Consider the following 17,559-nt stretch of genomic DNA (forward strand, 5'->3'; position numbering starts at 1 on the left):
AGTGAACAATACATGGATTGGACTTCTTGGACAGAGTGGAGCATCGCGAGAAAAGCCCAGTGGGAGCATTTAAAAAGAGCTCCGAAAAACTGGAGTGGTGACAGAACGGAGCATCGTGGGAAAAGTCCGGTGACAGCATTTAAAAAGAGCATGGGAGAAAAGGTGCAGTGAAAGCACTGAAACAAACTGAGCTTGTGGAATAAAAGCTAAATGTTTAATTGTTTATTCACATTTTAATATTTAACTATATAGTAAATTAAGGGGCTACTTAAAAGATAAGAGGCAAGGACAAAAACCATGAAGCAGTCCGTGCCCGCATGCAGCAAGACCTGGACAACATCCAGGCTTGGGCTCATAAGTGGCAAGTAACATTCGCGCCAGAAAAGTGCCAGGCAATGACCATCTCCAACAAGAGTCTAACCACCTCCCCTTGACATTCAATGGCATTGCCATCGCCAAATCCCCCACCATCAACATCCTGGGGGTCACCACTGAGCAGAAACTTAACTGGACCAGCCATATAAATATTGTGGCTACGAGAGCAGGTCAGAGGCTGGGTATTCTGCGACGAGTGACTCACCTCCTGACTCCCCAAAGCCTGTCCACTATCTACAAGGCACAAGTCAGGAGTGTGATGGAATACTCTCCACTTGCCTGGATGAGTGCAGCTTCAACAACACTCAAGAAGCTCAACACTATCCAGGATAAAGCATCCCGCTTGATTGGTACCCCATCCACCACCCTAAACATTCACTCCCTTCACCACCGGCGCACTGTGGCTGCAGTGTGTACCATCCACAAGATGCACTGCAGCAACTCGCCAAGGCTTCTTCAACAGCACCTCCCAAACCCGCAACCTCTACCACGTAGAAGGACAAGGGCAGCAGGCACATGGGAACAACACCACCTGCACGTTCCCCTCCAAGTCACACACCATCCCGACTTGGAAATATATCGTCTTTCCTTCTTCGTCGCTGGGTCAAAATCCTGGAACTCCCTTCCTAACAGCACTGTGGGAGAACCTTCACCACACGGACTGCAGCAGTTCAAGAAGGCAGCTCACCGCCACCTTCTCAAGGGCAATTAGGGATGGGCAATAAACGCTGGCCTCACCAGCGACACCCACATCCCATGAACGAATAAAAAAAATTCTATCAGCTTTAAGTAAATAGATATAGTAGACTAAAAATACTAAACTGAACAACAAGTAACAAACAGAAACCAAATTAAATCCATCTGATGATCATAATTTAGTAATAAAAGTGAATCAACACTTCTGTAAAATAATTAAGACATCTATATATAAAAATAAGCACAGGCAGTGTGTCGGGACTTCAGAACGTGTGAACTTGTGGACAGTAAGACTGTCCCAGATGATCAAACCTATGGGAAATGTCTATGTTTTGAGTCACTCTGACTCAGAATCGTTGAGTTGGACCGCGAGTTAGGGACACTCCAACATACAAGGGAGGGGGAGGAATATCTGGATAGTTTACTCCAGAACACAGTCGTACTACATAGAGAGATACAGGTACAGGAGTGCGTGACTGACAGTTAATAGGGTAGGGGGAACCTAGTGGGGCAGGGAAGGAGAAACCACAGAAACTTGACCTGTCCAATAGGTACAATGTACTTGCTACCTGTGGGGAAAAGGAAGAAGGTTACAAGGAGGATGGCTGGAATGCTATCCAAGGCAACGTGGACCAGGAGGCAGTCCAAGGTGGGGGCAGGGGGGTGGGGAAACAGACAGCAGAACAGAAAGGTTGTAGTTACGGGAGATAATTAGGGAGATAGAGAGTATCCTCTGCAGACATGATTGAGAGTCCAGAAGGGTGTGTTGCCTACCCAGTTCCAGGCTAAGGGATATCTCAAATCAGCTAAAAAGGAACTTGGAAAGGGAGGGGTAAGAACCAGTTGTTGGGATCTATGATGGAACCAACATAGGAAAGAGCAGGGAGGAGGTCCTCTAAGGGAGTATCAGGAGATAGATGCTAAATTAAAAAGCAGGACGTTGGCATTGGTATTCTACGGATTACTACCCAAGTCACGTGCTAATTGGCATAGAGAAAAACAAATTAGTAAAGTAAACATGTGGTTGAAAAACTGGTGTTGGAAGGGGGCGGTTCCTTTTCATGGGACACTGGCACCAATACTGGGACGGGCTGCACCTGAAGCAGGCTGGTACTAAAGTCCTAGTGGAAAGGATTAATAGGACTATAGAAAGGACTCAATCAATAAGGGGGGAGGAGGGTCCAGACAGAAAAATTGATAATCTAAAAAGATAAAGAAAGAGGGGATAAGAGCAAAGGTCAGAGTACAAAAGGAGCTAAAGATAATATAAATACTTTGGGAACAGAATATGTTACAGGAGGTAATAATAAAATGTTAAAAATAAAGCAGGAGTGATGAAAACTAAAAATCTATTAATATGCCTGTATAGCAAAGTACAGATCATAGGCAAGCAAAAATGTGATAGTGTATGTTCCATACTTTTGACCTATCAGGGCATATGGGCAAGGTGGGACAGTTACCCAAAAGAAGAATTATGTTCATGAATGCACGTAGCACAAGAAATAAAATAAATGAGTTAGAAGCACAAATTCAGCTTAAAGGATATGACGCAGTAGCCATTAAGAGACCTGGCTACAAGCTGGAGATAATTGGGAGCTAAATATTCCAAGCTATAGGATCTTCAGAAAGGACAGGAAAATTGGGAAAGCAGTAGCAGCAATATTGATAAAAGACACAATTACAGTTGTGGAAAGAAAGGACTTTAGCAAGGGTGAACAGGCAATGGAAACTAAGAAGAACTAAAAACAGCTAAGGATGCAAGACTCTGATGGGAATTGTCTACAGACCTCCTGACAGTAGTGGGGATGTACAAATACAGAGACCAGGGAAGCATGTCGCAGAAACAACATGGTTTTTATGGGAGACTTTAGTTTTCATATAGACTGGGAGAAGAAGAATAGCTCAAATAGTAAAGGCAATGAATTTCTAAAATGTATTTGGGTCAGTTTTCTGGAATATGTTTTAGAACTAACAAGGGATACAGCCATACTAGATTTAGTGATGAGTAACAAACCAGAATTGGTTAATAACCTGACTGTAAGGGAACATCTTACAAATAATGACCATAACATAATTGAATTTTCCTATCCACCGGTCAATTCCCTTAATTATTTTAAGCATTTCAAACAGGCCATCTCTTAACCTCATCTCTAGATAACAACTAAAATTTAAGCAGATTCTAATATAACTTTGGACTTTTCATCCAAGATCATCATCAGGTTGAAGTTTCACTGGACTTTCTCCAAGGCTAACATATCCATCCAAAGATGGGACACCCAAACTGAGCACAATATTTCAAGAGAGGTTTAACTAACACTCTCTGTAACTGCAACAGTATTTCCTTGCTTTGACTTCCTATACCTGTTGTGCTGAAGCCCATCATCCTATTGGCCTTTTAGTCACTTTTTGGGCCCCTAAATCCCCTTATTCAATTAAATTCTCCTCACACTTATTTTGTAATCCATTAATTATCTTAAAAATATCCAACTGCTGGCCCATAGATTTACTAAATAATAATTTCTCCTATCCAATGGTAATCAATTCCTTCATCACCCTTTCAAAGTTAGTCTTGTTTAAATCTAGAACCTCGATTGTGGCTACCCTTTCTCACTGTAAAGCCTGATAGTGAATTCAATTGTATAATGGTCACTATTCCCAAAGTGCTCCCTCACTACCAGATTGTTAACTAATTCTGGTTCATTGTTCCGTAGTTAGCTTTAAAATATGCTTTAGGAAACGATCTTGAATGTATTTAATAAATATATTGTATTTTCTACTTATTTTGCTACTTCTCCCCAAATCTAGTTAAAATATCCCATCATCACATTTTTCTTCTTACAGCCTTCCTGATCTGCATACACATATATTTCTCTGTGGAGTCATCAGTCAGATGGTCTATAAAATACATCCATAACTGTTTTTGTCCTTTCCTGTTTCTTAGCTACAATCCATCATATAGACCCATCCTTTCTAGTGACCTTTGAACAAGCATATGCAGTAAATATAAAGAAGCAGCATACCATGCTATGAAATTATTTATGCTAATTTTAAATGTTTACAATACTATATTAATGTATTAATGCTTGGAACATGGTTTTGTGTTTTACATAATTTTCCTTTTTCTGGAAAACTTGACTTTAATACAAATGTAAAGGCAGTCCTACTGAAAGGAGATGGTGCATTTCCTAGCACCTAGCAGAGAAATCACACTTTTATTACTTACGTTTTACAATGACTAGCCACACATTTCCCTAGTGCTTCTATATCTTAAGTGATGTGATCAATGATTTGGGAGATTAGTTTGTGTGTCAAGGCCTAGTATTATGTGCCATGTTCCATCTGTAAATAAGTCTGCATTACAGAGTAAAAAACATCCAAGTAAAATTATTTTCAACAAATTTCTAATTATTGTTACCAAGTATAACCAAGTTCGAAGTATTGTTACCAACATTCTTATAGAAATGAAAATTGCATCAAAAGACTTGAGGGTGATAAATGTTGCACCTTGTTCAAAAAAGGGAGGAATGAGATAAGCTAGGTAATTATTAGCCTCAAGGCAGTAGTAGGAAAAACTGCTAGAATAAGGGATAACATTAGTGAACACCTGGAAAGGAATGAGCTAATCAGGGACAGTCAATATGGATGTAAAGAGCAGATCATGCTTGACTAATTTAATTGAACTCTGAGAAAATTACCAAGCTTATAGATAAAGGGAATGTTGAAGATATAGTATATTTAGACTTTCAAAAAGAGTTTGATAAAGTGCCACTATTTGCAAACATTAAGGCTCATAGTATTAAAGGGGTACGGTAGCATAGTGGTTATGTTACTGGGCTAGTAATCCAGAGGCCTGGACTAAAATCCAGAGTCATGAGTTCAAATCCCGCCACGGCAGCTGGCGAATTTAAATTCAATTAATTAAATTCAATTAATTAAATAAAAATCTGGAATTAAAATACTAGTATCAGTGATGATGGCCATGAAACTACCGGATTGTCGTGAAAACCTGCCGTCCTTACCCGGTCTGGCCCATATGTGACTCCAGACCCACAGCAATGTGGTTGATTCTTAATTGCCCTCTGAAATGGCCGAGCAAGCCACTCAGTTGTAAAATCTCGCTACGAAAAGTCATAATAAGAATAAAACCGGACGGACCACTAGGCACCGGATACGACAACGGCAAAACACCAAGCCCAGTCGACCCTGCAAGGTCCTCCTTACTAACATCTGGGCACTTGTGCCAAAATTGGGAGAGCTGTCCCACAGACGAGTCAAGCAGCAGCCTGACATAGCCATACTCACAGAATCATATCTTTCAGCCAACGTCCCAGACTCTTCCATCACCATCCCTGGGTATGTCCTGTCCCACCGGCAGGACAGACCCACCAGAGGTGGCGGTACAGTGATATACAGTCAGGAGGGAGTGGCCCTGGGAGTCCTCAACATTGACTCTGGACCCCATGAAATCTCATGGCATCAGGTCAAACATGGGCAAGGAAACCTCCTGCTGATTACCACCTACCGTCCTCCCTCAGCTGATGAATCAGTCCTCCTCCATGTTGAGCACCACTTGGAGGAAGCACTGAGGGTAGCAAGGGCACAAAATGTACTCTGGGTGGGGGACTTCAATGTCCATCACCAAGAGTGGCTCGGTAGCACCACTACTGACCGAGCTGGCTGAGTCCTGAAGGACATAGCTGCCAGACTGGGCCTGCGGCAGGTGGTGAGCGAACCAACACGAGGGAAAAACTGACTTGACCTTGTCCTCACCAATCTCCCTGTCGCAAATGCATCTGTCCATGACAGTATTGGTAGGAGTGACCACCGCACAGTCCTCGTGGAGATGAAGTCCCGTCTTCGCACTGAGGACACCATCCAACGTGTTGTGTGGCACTACCACCGTGCTAAATGGGATAGATTCAGAACGGATCTAGCAGCTCAAAATTGGGCATCCATGAGGCGCTGTGGGCCATCAGCAGCAGCAGAATTGTATTCCACCACAATCTGTAACCTCATGGCCCGGCATATTCCTCACTCTACCATTACCAACAAGCCAGGGGATCAACCCTGGTTCAATGAGGAGTGTAGAAGAGCATGCCAGGAGCAGCACCAGGCGTACCTAAAAATGAGGTACCAACCTGGTGAAGCTACAACTCAGGACTACATGCATGCTAAACAGCGGAAGCAACATGCTATAGACAGAGCTAAGCGATTCCACAACCAACGGATCAGATCAAAGCTCTGCAGTCCTGCCACATCCAGTCGTGAATGGTGGTGGACAATTAAACAACTAACGGGAGGAGGAGGCTCTGCAAACATCCCCATTCTCAATGATGGCGGAGTCCAGCACGTGAGTGCAAAAGACAAGGCTGAAGCGTTTGCAACCATCTTCAGCCAGAAGTGCCGAGTGGATGATCCATCTCAGCCTCCTCCCGATATCCCCACCATCACGGAAGTCAGTCTTCGGCCAATTCGATTTACTCCACGTGATATCAAGAAACGGCTGAGTGCACTGGATACAGCAAAGGCTATGGGCCCCGACAACATCCCAGCTGTAGTGCTGAAGTCTTGTGCTCCAGAACTAGCTGCGCCTCTAGCCAAGCTGTTCCAGTACAGCTACAACACTGGCATCTACCCGACAATGTGGAAAATTGCCCAGGTATGTCCTGTCCACAAAAAGCAGGACAAATCCAATCCGGCCAATTACCGCCCCATCAGTCTACTCTCAATCATTAGCAAAGTGATGGAAGGTGTCGTCGACAGTGCTATCAAGCGGCACTTACTCACCAATAACCTGCTCACCGATGCTCAGTTTGGGTTCCGCCAGGACCACTCGGCTCCAGACCTCATTACAGCCTTGGTCCAAACATGGACAAAAGAGCTGAATTCCAGAGGTGAGGTGAGAGTGACTGCCCTTGACATCAAGGCAGCATTTGACCGAGTGTGGCACCAAGGAGCCCTAGTAAAATTGAAGTCAATGGGAATCAGGGGGAAAACTCTCCAGTGGCTGGAGTCATACCTAGCACAAAGGAAGATGGTAGTGGTTGTTGGAGGCCAATCATCTCAGCCCCAGGGCATTGCTGCAGGAGTTCCTCAGGGCAGTGTCCTAGGCCCAACCATCTTCAGCTGCTTCATCAATGACCTTCCCTCCATCATAAGGTCAGAAATGGGGATGTTCGCTGATGACTGCACAGTGTTCAGTTCCATTCGCAACCCCTCAGATAATGAAGCAGTCCGAGCCCACATGCAGCAAGACCTGGACAACATCCAGGCTTGGGCTCATAAGTGGCAAGTAACATTCGCGCCAGATAAGTGCCAGGCAATGACCATCTCCAACAAGAGAAAGTCTAACCACCTCCCCTTGACATTCAACGGCATTACCATCGCCGAATCCCCCACCATCAACATCCTGGGGGTCACCATTGACCAGAAACTGAACTGGACCAGCCATATAAATACTGTGGCTACGAGAGCAGGTCAGAGGCTGGGTGTTCTGCGGCGAGTGACTCACCTCCTGACTCCCCAAAGCCTTTCCACCATCTACAAGGCACAAGTCAGGAGTGTGATGGAATACTCTCCACTTGCCTGGATGAGTGCAGCTCCAACAACACTCAAGAAGCTCGACACCATCCAAGATAAAGCAGCCCGCTTGATTGGCACCCCATCCATCACCCTAAACATTCACTCCCTTCACCACCGGCGCACTGTGGCTGCAGTGTGTACCATCCACAGGATGCACTGCAGCAACTCGCCAAGGCTTCTTCGACAGCACCTCCCAAACCAGCGACCTCTACCACCTAGAAGGACAAGAGCAGCAGGCACATGGGAACAACATCACCTGCACGTTCCCCTCCAAGTCACACACCATCCCGACTTGGAAATATATCGCCGTTCCTTCATCGTCGCTGGGTTAAAATCCTGGAACTCCCTTCCTAACAGCACTGTGGGAGAACCGTCACCACACGGACTGCAGCGGTTCAAGAAGGCGGTTCACCACCACCTTCTCAAGGGCAATTAGGGATGGGCAATAAATGCTGGCCTCGCCAGCGACGCCCACATCCCGTGAACGAATTTAAAAAAAAAGTGGTGGCATGGATAGTGGATTATCTCAAGGATGGAAAGCAGAGCAAGATCAAAAGGGATGTTTCGCATATGGTAAGACATAACTAGTGATGTAACCTAGGAATCTGTATTGAAACCTCTTGTGGGTTCTCCATTTACATAAATAAATTCAGCATGGAAAGAGAGAGATTGTCAAAATTTGCTGGTAACACCAAAGCAGCTTTTATACTGTGCTAGTGGCAATCTAATGCACAGGTCTTGTACAGCAGGCTGCAACCCAAAAGTAAACTTACCAGGATTAGCTTAAGTCAGAAAGACCTGATGCAATCCTTAATTTTAAATGGGTAACATTATAATAATGCAGACAAGAATTTAAGAAATAAACCATTGCACTAAAAACAGCAGTGAGCAAACTGAACTCCACTAATAGATCTTCTGTGGCACTGCTCGTGAGTAGTCTAGGGACTGGAGCACAGGTTCTGATGTTTACTGTGGCCTGCTGTGACCCCATGCCCCTCCTTTCATATCGTGCTGAATTAGAACCCCTTCTTTCTTCCTAATTTGTGTGATTCTCCCTCTCGTTCTAAAATGTACACGATTGGTACCCCATTTCTTTCCTCATAACTCAGTCCTCTAAGTTCAAGAAACTGCCTCATAGGCCTCCTCTGAACTTCCTCCAAAAAACATCTTTCCTGGAATACAGAGGCCAAAACTGGACACAGTACTCCAGATCCAGCCTTACCAAGGCCAGATACAACTTTAACATTACTTCCTTGTAAGTCTAAGTCTCTCTAAATGATACATCCCAACATTTTATTTGATTTCTGGTTGCAAACACTGAATCAACTATTTTAATGAACTATCCACCAAAATTCCTGGACCTCTTTCCTGCTTTGTGATTTCAAGCACAATTATCATTTAATATATACTCCACATTCTTACTTCTACCCAATCCCATGACTTTATTAATTAATCGCCCCCCAAGCCCCACCCAGAGCTTCTCACTGAGATATCTTCCTTCCTTTCCTCTCAGCCTCTGCACTGAGCAACTCTTCATCCTTGGTGATTTCAATCTCCATCTCAATTTACCTTGCCCTCTCTCCTCTGATTTCATTGCCCTCCTGTCCTCCCTAAACTTCCCCGTCCATATAAACTCTCCTACCCATATTCACACCCATCCTCTCGACCAAGCCATCTTACGTTGCCTCTCTACTCCCAACGTCTCAATCAAAGGCGAGGCCATCTCTGACCGCTTCCTTGTATCCCTCACTACCCATATCACCCTACCCTCTGCAAACCTCACTTCCTTCTTCACCCACCCCAGAAAAAAATCTCCCCCAAATCACTTACAACTGCACTTTCAAACTCCCAACAGTCTAACCTTTGGCCCTCCATTTGCCATGATACATCTGGAGCTGTTGATCTGCTCAACTGGTCCCTCACCTTCACCTATGACGCCCTTGTCCCCAATAAAAGCCTTACTCTCTCCCATCCTGGTTGTTCCTCCTGGTATGATCTCCATCTTCATTCCCTTAAGTCCAAGGGGTGCAGACCTTGATTGTATCTGGCACACAATTGATTTAGCCATCCATTGACAAATTTGGCTGGACTACATCAAGCATTATCGGGCCTTGTTCTCCTTTGCCAAAACCACTCACTACTCTAGCATCATCTTAAAAAGCAAAGATAACCTCTGGCTTCTTTTTTCCACTACCAACTGTTTCCTTAAACCCTTCTCCCCTGAACCCTCCACTCTAACCTCCAACAAGTGCAAGGAGCTTATGGACTTCTTTGAGACTATCATCTGTGAGGCCAAACTTTCAAAGGTGTGACACTATGGATGTGCCAGACAGAAGCCTATATTATGGTTGCTGTAATTATAAAATTAGATTACTTGACAATTTTTCCATAAATTGCATATTAAGCAATTGCTTATTAAGATATGACAATGTATATAATTATACAGACATCTTGTTGCTCCTTTAATATCAGATTATGCTCAAGGCAGTGTGATGGCATGGAACTTTGGAGCACAAGCGCTGTATTTTAATCAGATTCAAATTTAATTCCATATACCCCTAAGTTCCCCATCTCAGCTGTATCACTGTGGAAATGGAGGCTAGATATTTCCCAAAAGGGAGGAAGGGAAAATTGTTGGCAGAATCAATACTGAGCACGTGTCACATTTCTCCTGAAGGTGATTTATAGCAGCACTGGTGCAGGCCTAGGAAAGGATACCTACCCTACCAGGCAATTTGTGGGACCCACAAAGAAAGAGAGCGCAAAATTACCTTTAAACAATAAAAACAAAATTGCACCCACTAACCACCCCCCAACCCCCCCGGCAAAAAAAAGTAACCCAGACAAATATGGGGGGGAAAAGTTAAAAAGTTTTTATTTTGATCATTAAAACTCAACAAAACAAGGAAGGGACTTAAAAACAGCACTAACTAAATGAAAACTTATATGGGGCTCACCAGACTCTCACTTAACCCTTAGGATTTTTTTTAATTAAGAGTAAAACTAAGAACCTAAGGCTCTAGCCATTATATGATGGTAGGATAATAAAATTGTTGGCGATTATGCAGAGGGTAAAAGTTGAATTTTTGCTCTTAGTAAACAATGCCCTGGTGTACAACCTGAGTAAGCCTTTGATTAATGACCTCAGTCTTCAAGAGACTATCAGTGTGGTACTGTGTCATTGCACTACTGTTACTGCTTCATACCTAACTAGGAATGAAAGACTGATATTTGATGCTATATAAAGAATATCTCGTCCTCACAGCAGTACCCAAAGATAATCCAGGTCTCCTTAAAAAAAAAATCCGATTTATATAGCTTTCACCTCTTACCGCTGAAAATCAAATCCAGAGATGCGTGCACATCACATCTGTGATATTAGCATGACACCCACAGCATGCAATGTAAATGCCAACATCAAAAATGTGATGTATGTACATCTTCAGACCCAATTTCTGGAAAGAAAACAAGGAGAAAGTTTGGGGATTTTTCCCCTCAAATTCAGGAGGAAATCATCTTTTACCGATTTGCTACCTGAAAAAATTCCAGACATTTATCACTGGTAATTGGTAACATTTGATTTTAATAATCCCTAATTATAACTTTCAAAATTAGATATTTTTGCTGTGTGGACTTGAAATGTATAGTTACCAGTTAACTTCCATAAAGTGGCTAAACTTAACATTTTTAAAGTATTTTGCTTTTTTTTTTTAAAATCATAATTTGTAAGGAGCTGAATTTTCACTAGCTCTGTAACTCTGGTGTAATTCACTGTTTTATAAAGCTAACAATATTTTCAAGGTGAAGGTCATTAATTTCTAGAGAAAGGTGAGCGCAGATTACAAGACCCACTGAGAAGTATTAAAGTGTCTTCCATGCTGATATAAATACCCTAATTATAAGCAGATAATCTTTTTTTAAACTTTATTGGAAGAGGAACAGTATTAATTATAGTAATCGTTCTGTGAGACAATGGAATACAAAACTTTTTACATTATTGAGGAAGACCTTAATGATTCACTTGTGTTTGTCGTCATTTATGCAATAAATGTAATACTCCATATCTCCCCACTAAATATATATTATAGCAGTTATTTGTACTATATAAACTCAGATCCTCGTTCTGAATAAAACTGTTGATATGATTTTCTGATTTAATGTTTTCATTTAGATTCTCTCCCTATATATAACTCCCTAAATAAACATGCTTACTAGCATTACTAATGTTGTCCTAAATTTGAGCCTTAATTACAGATTATAATCTCAATGCACATTTGGATATCACTAATACTTTTATTGCTCATTTCTTCTCTGACACAACAGCATTAGACATTGTTCCTCTTTCGACACTTTTTTCTCTGTAGTTACTGACATTAATATTTGAGTCCTCAGCTTGTCATTCTTTTTTCCCCTTGTCCATGTAGTTATTGAAATTAGCGAAGTCTTCCTTACTTTATCACTTCTGTTTTTATGTTCTTTATAAAGACAATGTGCTGATTTACTTCTTTAAAAAAAATGATTTTATATTAAAAAATACAAAAATAAGTACAGCGGTAATCAAATACTTCATGAAACACAATGGCTCCTGTGCTGCCAGGACCAAGAAAAGGTCACTTGTGGAAAGTAACTGGCCAGAGTTGAATAGTGAAGATGTGAGAATGAGTAGACATTTAGCAGTTTTACTCAATTGTGAAAAAAAATGAAAAATTTATGTATAGTAGAACTATTGCAAATATAAATTGATATGGTATGCTATTTCCCTGTTTTAAGCAGTGAAATAAAAACCAACAACGCAGTTCAAATCAAGCAGTTTGCCATCCACTGCTGTCCCCCAACAAAACTGTAGTGACCCAACATGCAAGAGGACTTCCACTGTGAAATCCACATATACAGATTTATTTAATATATAATGCCCCATGACATTGCAGAGTTCAGCGTTAGATCCAAACAGGAGCAGGAGACAAACTTAGGGGAGGTGGCCAAAGGCACGATTGAAGAAACAGGATTTAGGAGGTTTTTGAAGGTGGGGAGAGATGTAGCAAGATGGAGGATTTAGGGAGACAGTTCCAGTGAGTGGCATCAATGGAAGGTTGTAGTGAGCAGGGGTCGCTCAGCAGATCAAATTTGGAGGAGTGAAGGGTGTGAAATGGAACAAAGGAGTGGAGAAGGTTGGAAAGGTAGGGTGGAGCAACACTGCAGGGGAATTTAAAGACATAGACAAGAATTTTGAAGATGATGTCCTAAAGAATGGGGAGCCAATGAAGGTCAGTAAAGACAAGGGTGATCAGAAAGCATGACTTTCTATGGAATAAGATGCTGGTAAGAATTCTGGGTGAGTTGGAGTTTTGAAGGATGAAGTTCAGTGTGACGGGCATTAGAAAAATTGAGTCTGATGGTGACAAAAATACAATTTTCTTTTATTCGTTCATGGGATGTGGGTGTCACTGGCGAGGCCAGCATTTATTGCCCATTCCTAATTGCCCTTGAGAAGGTGGTGGTGAGCCGCATTCTTGAACCGCTGCAGTTCGTTTGGTGAAGGTTCTCCCACAAATTAAGGTTATAGTGGCAGGGGTTGAGGTAGGGATGGAGACAAACAATGTTACAGAGGTGAAAATAGGCAGTTTTAGTGAAGGATTGGAACTGGAGTTTGAAGCTTGGCTCAGAGTCGAGCATGCTATGTGCATTCGGTTTAAGGGATGAAATCAGGGGATAAAGCTTGGAGCTTCTTGGAGGAGCTAGATAGCTTCAGTCTGGCCAATGTTGAACTGCAGAAAGTTCCACCTCGTCCACAATTTGATATCAATCAGACAGCACAGCGGCAGTTGTGGGACCACAAACCCAAGTATGAGTGGGGCCTGCCAGGTGAACCAAAATGGTGTTTCAAAAAATCAACACATCTTGAAGTCAGATGACACTGAGGAATCACTCAAGCTTTGTGCTCACATTTGATCATCAAACGGTTTTAAAATACACTCCAATGTGATATCTCAACCAGTAGTATCGTTACTCACATTACTAATATTACCACCTTAACTGTAATTGCTATAACTACAATAGCTGGTAAAGAATACAGAATATCCAGATGTGATTACAAGGCTTTAACTTTTGTGATTTAATGATGTCCAAAACCACAAGAATGAAGCTCAAATAGTTTTTAATTGTTATTCAGATCTAGAAATAATATTACTGCCCAGCACTCACTCCCTTGTATCTATTATTAGTTTGCGTTTACTCAAGGTATTGGTAACAGGCTTTAAGGCTGACTAGGCACGACAATGACATTCACATGAGAAGATTTGAAGATTGCAACATAATCAGTGCAGGTTTACTGCAGGTGATCTGAAAATAGTTTTTTTGAAGGGATTACTTTTGATCAGTTTTTTTCCACTCAAGTTTAGTATAATATAAATGTAATTATAACTACTTGTACTAATATTCTATAACTCATATTTCCTCATTTGCAATACTATAACTTTTTATATACAACATTCTAGGATGCAGTTGACGATGAGTGTAATGAGTACAGATGTCTTATGAATGTGACCCTGGTGGCTGCTGGGTGCATACGACTATAATACTGTTCGGACAGTACTTCATTATTAATTATATTTAGGTCTCAGTAATTGTTGAAATGTACAACACAGCCAACATTATTTTATCTTCAGATTTCCAGCATTCGCAGTATTTTGCGTTTGATTATTTTAATCTTATTTGGATTGTTGTAATAGTTTAGATATAGTAATTTATAGGTGCATTAATTTATACCACTGCATTCTGGTTTCCTAATTGGTTTTACACAGTACTGACATAATTGACCGAATTGCACTCTAATTATTATATACAGTAGGTTAAACACTATAGTTTTACAGACATTTTCTCAGTATTTAATACAGCAGTAAGTGTAGTCAGGTTTCCTTTTTTAAAAAACACGTTGCATTGCTAACATTTGGGTTTTCTGTCCCAGTAATTATGTACATTAGTAAGGTTATACCTGTTTTAGCACATTTTCTCCGTAACTCCTTATGTACAGCACTGAGGTTTGACTCTTGCACTGCATCAGGTTTCATACCTGGTCACATACATACATACATATACAGTAATTCCTATATACAGTAGAGGTGATTCCTTACCTTGTCGCTCTGGTTCTCAGGCACCTTCTCTGCTTTTCTCCTCCTGGGCTCCGTCATTGCTCAGTGTCTCTCTCCCTGTAGTCGGATTACCCCCTCACTCTCGGTCTACCTTCCCCCTCTAGTCGGATTACCCCCTCACTCTCGGTCTGCCTCCCCCTGTAGCCGGATTACCCCCTCACTCTCGGTCCGCCTCTCCCCCTGTAGCCGGATTAGCCCCTCACTCTCGGTCCGCCTCTCCCCCTGTAGCCGGATTAGCCCCTCACTCTCGGTCCGCCTCTCCCCCTGTAGCCGGATTACCCCCTCACTCTCGGTCCGCCTCTCCCCCTGTAGCCGGATTACCCCCTCACTCTCGGTCCGCCTCTCCCCCTGTAGCCGGATTAGCCCCTCACTCTCGGTCTGCCTCTCCCCCTGTAGCCGGATTACCCCCTCACTCTCGGTCCGCCTCTCCCCCTGTAGCCGGATTAGCCCCTCACTCTCGGTCTGCCTCTCCCCCTGTAGCCGGATTAGCCCCTCACTCTCGGTCTGTCTCCCCCCTGTAGCCGGTTTACCCCCTCACTCTCGGTCTGCCTCTCCCCCTGTAGCCGGATTACCCCCTCACTCTCGGTCTGTCTCCCCCCTGTAGCCGGTTTACCCCCTCACTCTCGGTCTGCCTCTCCCCCTGTAGCCGGATTAGCCCCTCACTCTCGGTCCGCCTCTCCCCCTGTAGCCGGTTTACCCCCTCACTCTCTCGGCCTGCCCTCCTGTAGCCGGTTTACCCCCTCACTCTCGGTCTATTTAAATCCTCCTCCTCTCCCTTTCAAAAATGACACTCGGACCCGCCGATCCTGGTGCCTCGATATCATCTGGGAACTCGCAGCAAAAGTCCCGAAATATTAAAAAAAAACACGGTCGGGTCGGCTCGGCTCGGCTCGGGGCCTTGGTCTGGGCCGGATCAGGATCAGGATCAGACCGGTCCGGTGGTGTACTGGTGAGGGCAGTGGGTCGGGTCGGGTCGCTCCGGTCCGGGCTCAGACTGATCGCCGCTCCCGTTCTGACGCAGGTTCTAAATCGCCTGGTAACCGCGGCCGGGCAGCGCTCGAGCCGCAGAGCTTTCTTGGTGGGGCTGTGACACGCGCGCGTTCTCCGAGTCCGGGCAGAAAACTATTAAAGCTGCACAGCAATCAGTGTTCATTGATTATCAAACTTTGTAAATGGCACTGTGGAGATATTCTACGGCAAGACAGTGAGTTAGATCAATGCACAGCTTAGACGAATTAATGGTCTTCCCACCCCCCCCCCCCATCTGAAATGCAGTTGTTATTAAATAAAACAAATCTGTTTCACATTTATCAGTCGGCGCCAGCGGGATTTTTGCTGCACGAGCTCTTGTTAAAGTTTTTTTAAAATGCAAAATGTTTTGCAAACAGATTTAGAAAATTTGGATTTAAAAATAAGCATTTTTTTCTAAATCAATAAACATGCACTTTTTCATCTGGGAATCAGTTCGTTTCAGAGGATATTCGAAGGTTGCGACCCATTTGACATTGTGTAAAAATATGCTTACATTTAAACATATTGCCTCTGCAAATTGCAGATTCTACCATTGCTCGCCTCTGAATCAAACGGTCGTGGGTTCAGCCCTATTTGAGCGCATAATGTAGGCTAGTCCAGTGCTGAGAGTGTTGCATTGTTGGGAGTGAGGTGTTAAATAGAGACCCCTTCTGGTGTGCCGAAAGATCCCGTGGCACTATTCAAAGAAGAACAGGGGAACAATATCCTAACCAACAATTTATCCCTAATCAACATCACTAAAACAGATAATCTGGTTATTTATCACTGCTGTTCGTGGGACTTTGCTGTGTGCAAACACTCTGCTGCATTTGCTTACATTAACAATAGTGACTAGACTGCAAAAGTATTTCATTGGCTGTGAAATGCTGTGGGACATCCTGAGGTTGTGAAAGGTGTTACATGATTGCATATTCTGACTGAAAGATTGAGCAGCCAGGGGCACTTTTGTGTGAAAAAGAGATGACTAAGATAAGGTCTTTAAAATGATAAAGAGGTTTGATAGGATTGTGCGGAGAAACTGTTTCCACTTATGGGTGAGTCCAGAACAAGAGGGCATAAATATATAAGATCAAATAAAGAATTTAGGAGGCATTTCTTTACACAGAGAGTGGTGAGCGAGCATGTAGAACTTACAGCCACATGGAGTGGTTGATATACATAGCATTGACACATACAATTGGAGGCTTGATGCATACATGATGGAGGATATGGGAGCAGGGTGGGAAAAGGTAATTAGAGTGGGATGAGGCTCGGATGGAGTATAAACATCAGCAAAGACCAATTGGGCCAAATGGACTGTTTCTGTGATGTAGAATCAATGTAAGGACTTGGACAACACCAGGTTATAGTCCAACAGTTTTATTTTAAATCACAAGCTTTCAGAGCTTTCCTCCTTCGTCAGGTGAGTGAAGGGTTCTAGAAACGCATAGCATATATAGTCAGAGAACAATGCCTGGTGATTACAGATAATCTTTCCATCCTATCACACCTCGGCTGGGAGACGATCACAGCAATCAAAGGTGTCGTTGGTGTTCAGACAGGTTAGCCACGGAAAACATTACATCCCAGTATACTGAATACACAATGGGTCAGATCACAAAGACAGAGAGAGAAAGAGACCTGAAAGGCAGAGAGAGAGAGAGAATGTCCAGTTGTATTAAAAACAGATAACTTTTTTTCACTGATGGGGTTACATGTAGTGTGACATGAACCCAAGATCCCGGTT

General features: G+C 43.0%; 1 protein-coding gene across 1 annotated transcript in view; it reads right to left on the bottom strand.

The window, feature by feature from the left end:
* The window catches only part of cds1 (CDP-diacylglycerol synthase (phosphatidate cytidylyltransferase) 1), a 90,775-nt gene extending 75,878 nt beyond the window's left edge, over positions 1-14,897 (bottom strand). Inside the window, exon 1 of the mRNA XM_067990536.1 lies at positions 14,784-14,897. Within this exon, the coding sequence (XP_067846637.1) occupies positions 14,784-14,840 (57 nt within the window). The 5' untranslated portion in view covers positions 14,841-14,897. The remainder of the gene's footprint in view (positions 1-14,783) is intronic.
* Positions 14,898-17,559: the final 2,662 nt, after the last annotated feature.

The sequence above is a fragment of the Heptranchias perlo genome, chromosome 1, assembly GCF_035084215.1.
Source record: "Heptranchias perlo isolate sHepPer1 chromosome 1, sHepPer1.hap1, whole genome shotgun sequence".
Classification (NCBI taxonomy): Eukaryota; Metazoa; Chordata; class Chondrichthyes; order Hexanchiformes; family Hexanchidae; genus Heptranchias; species Heptranchias perlo.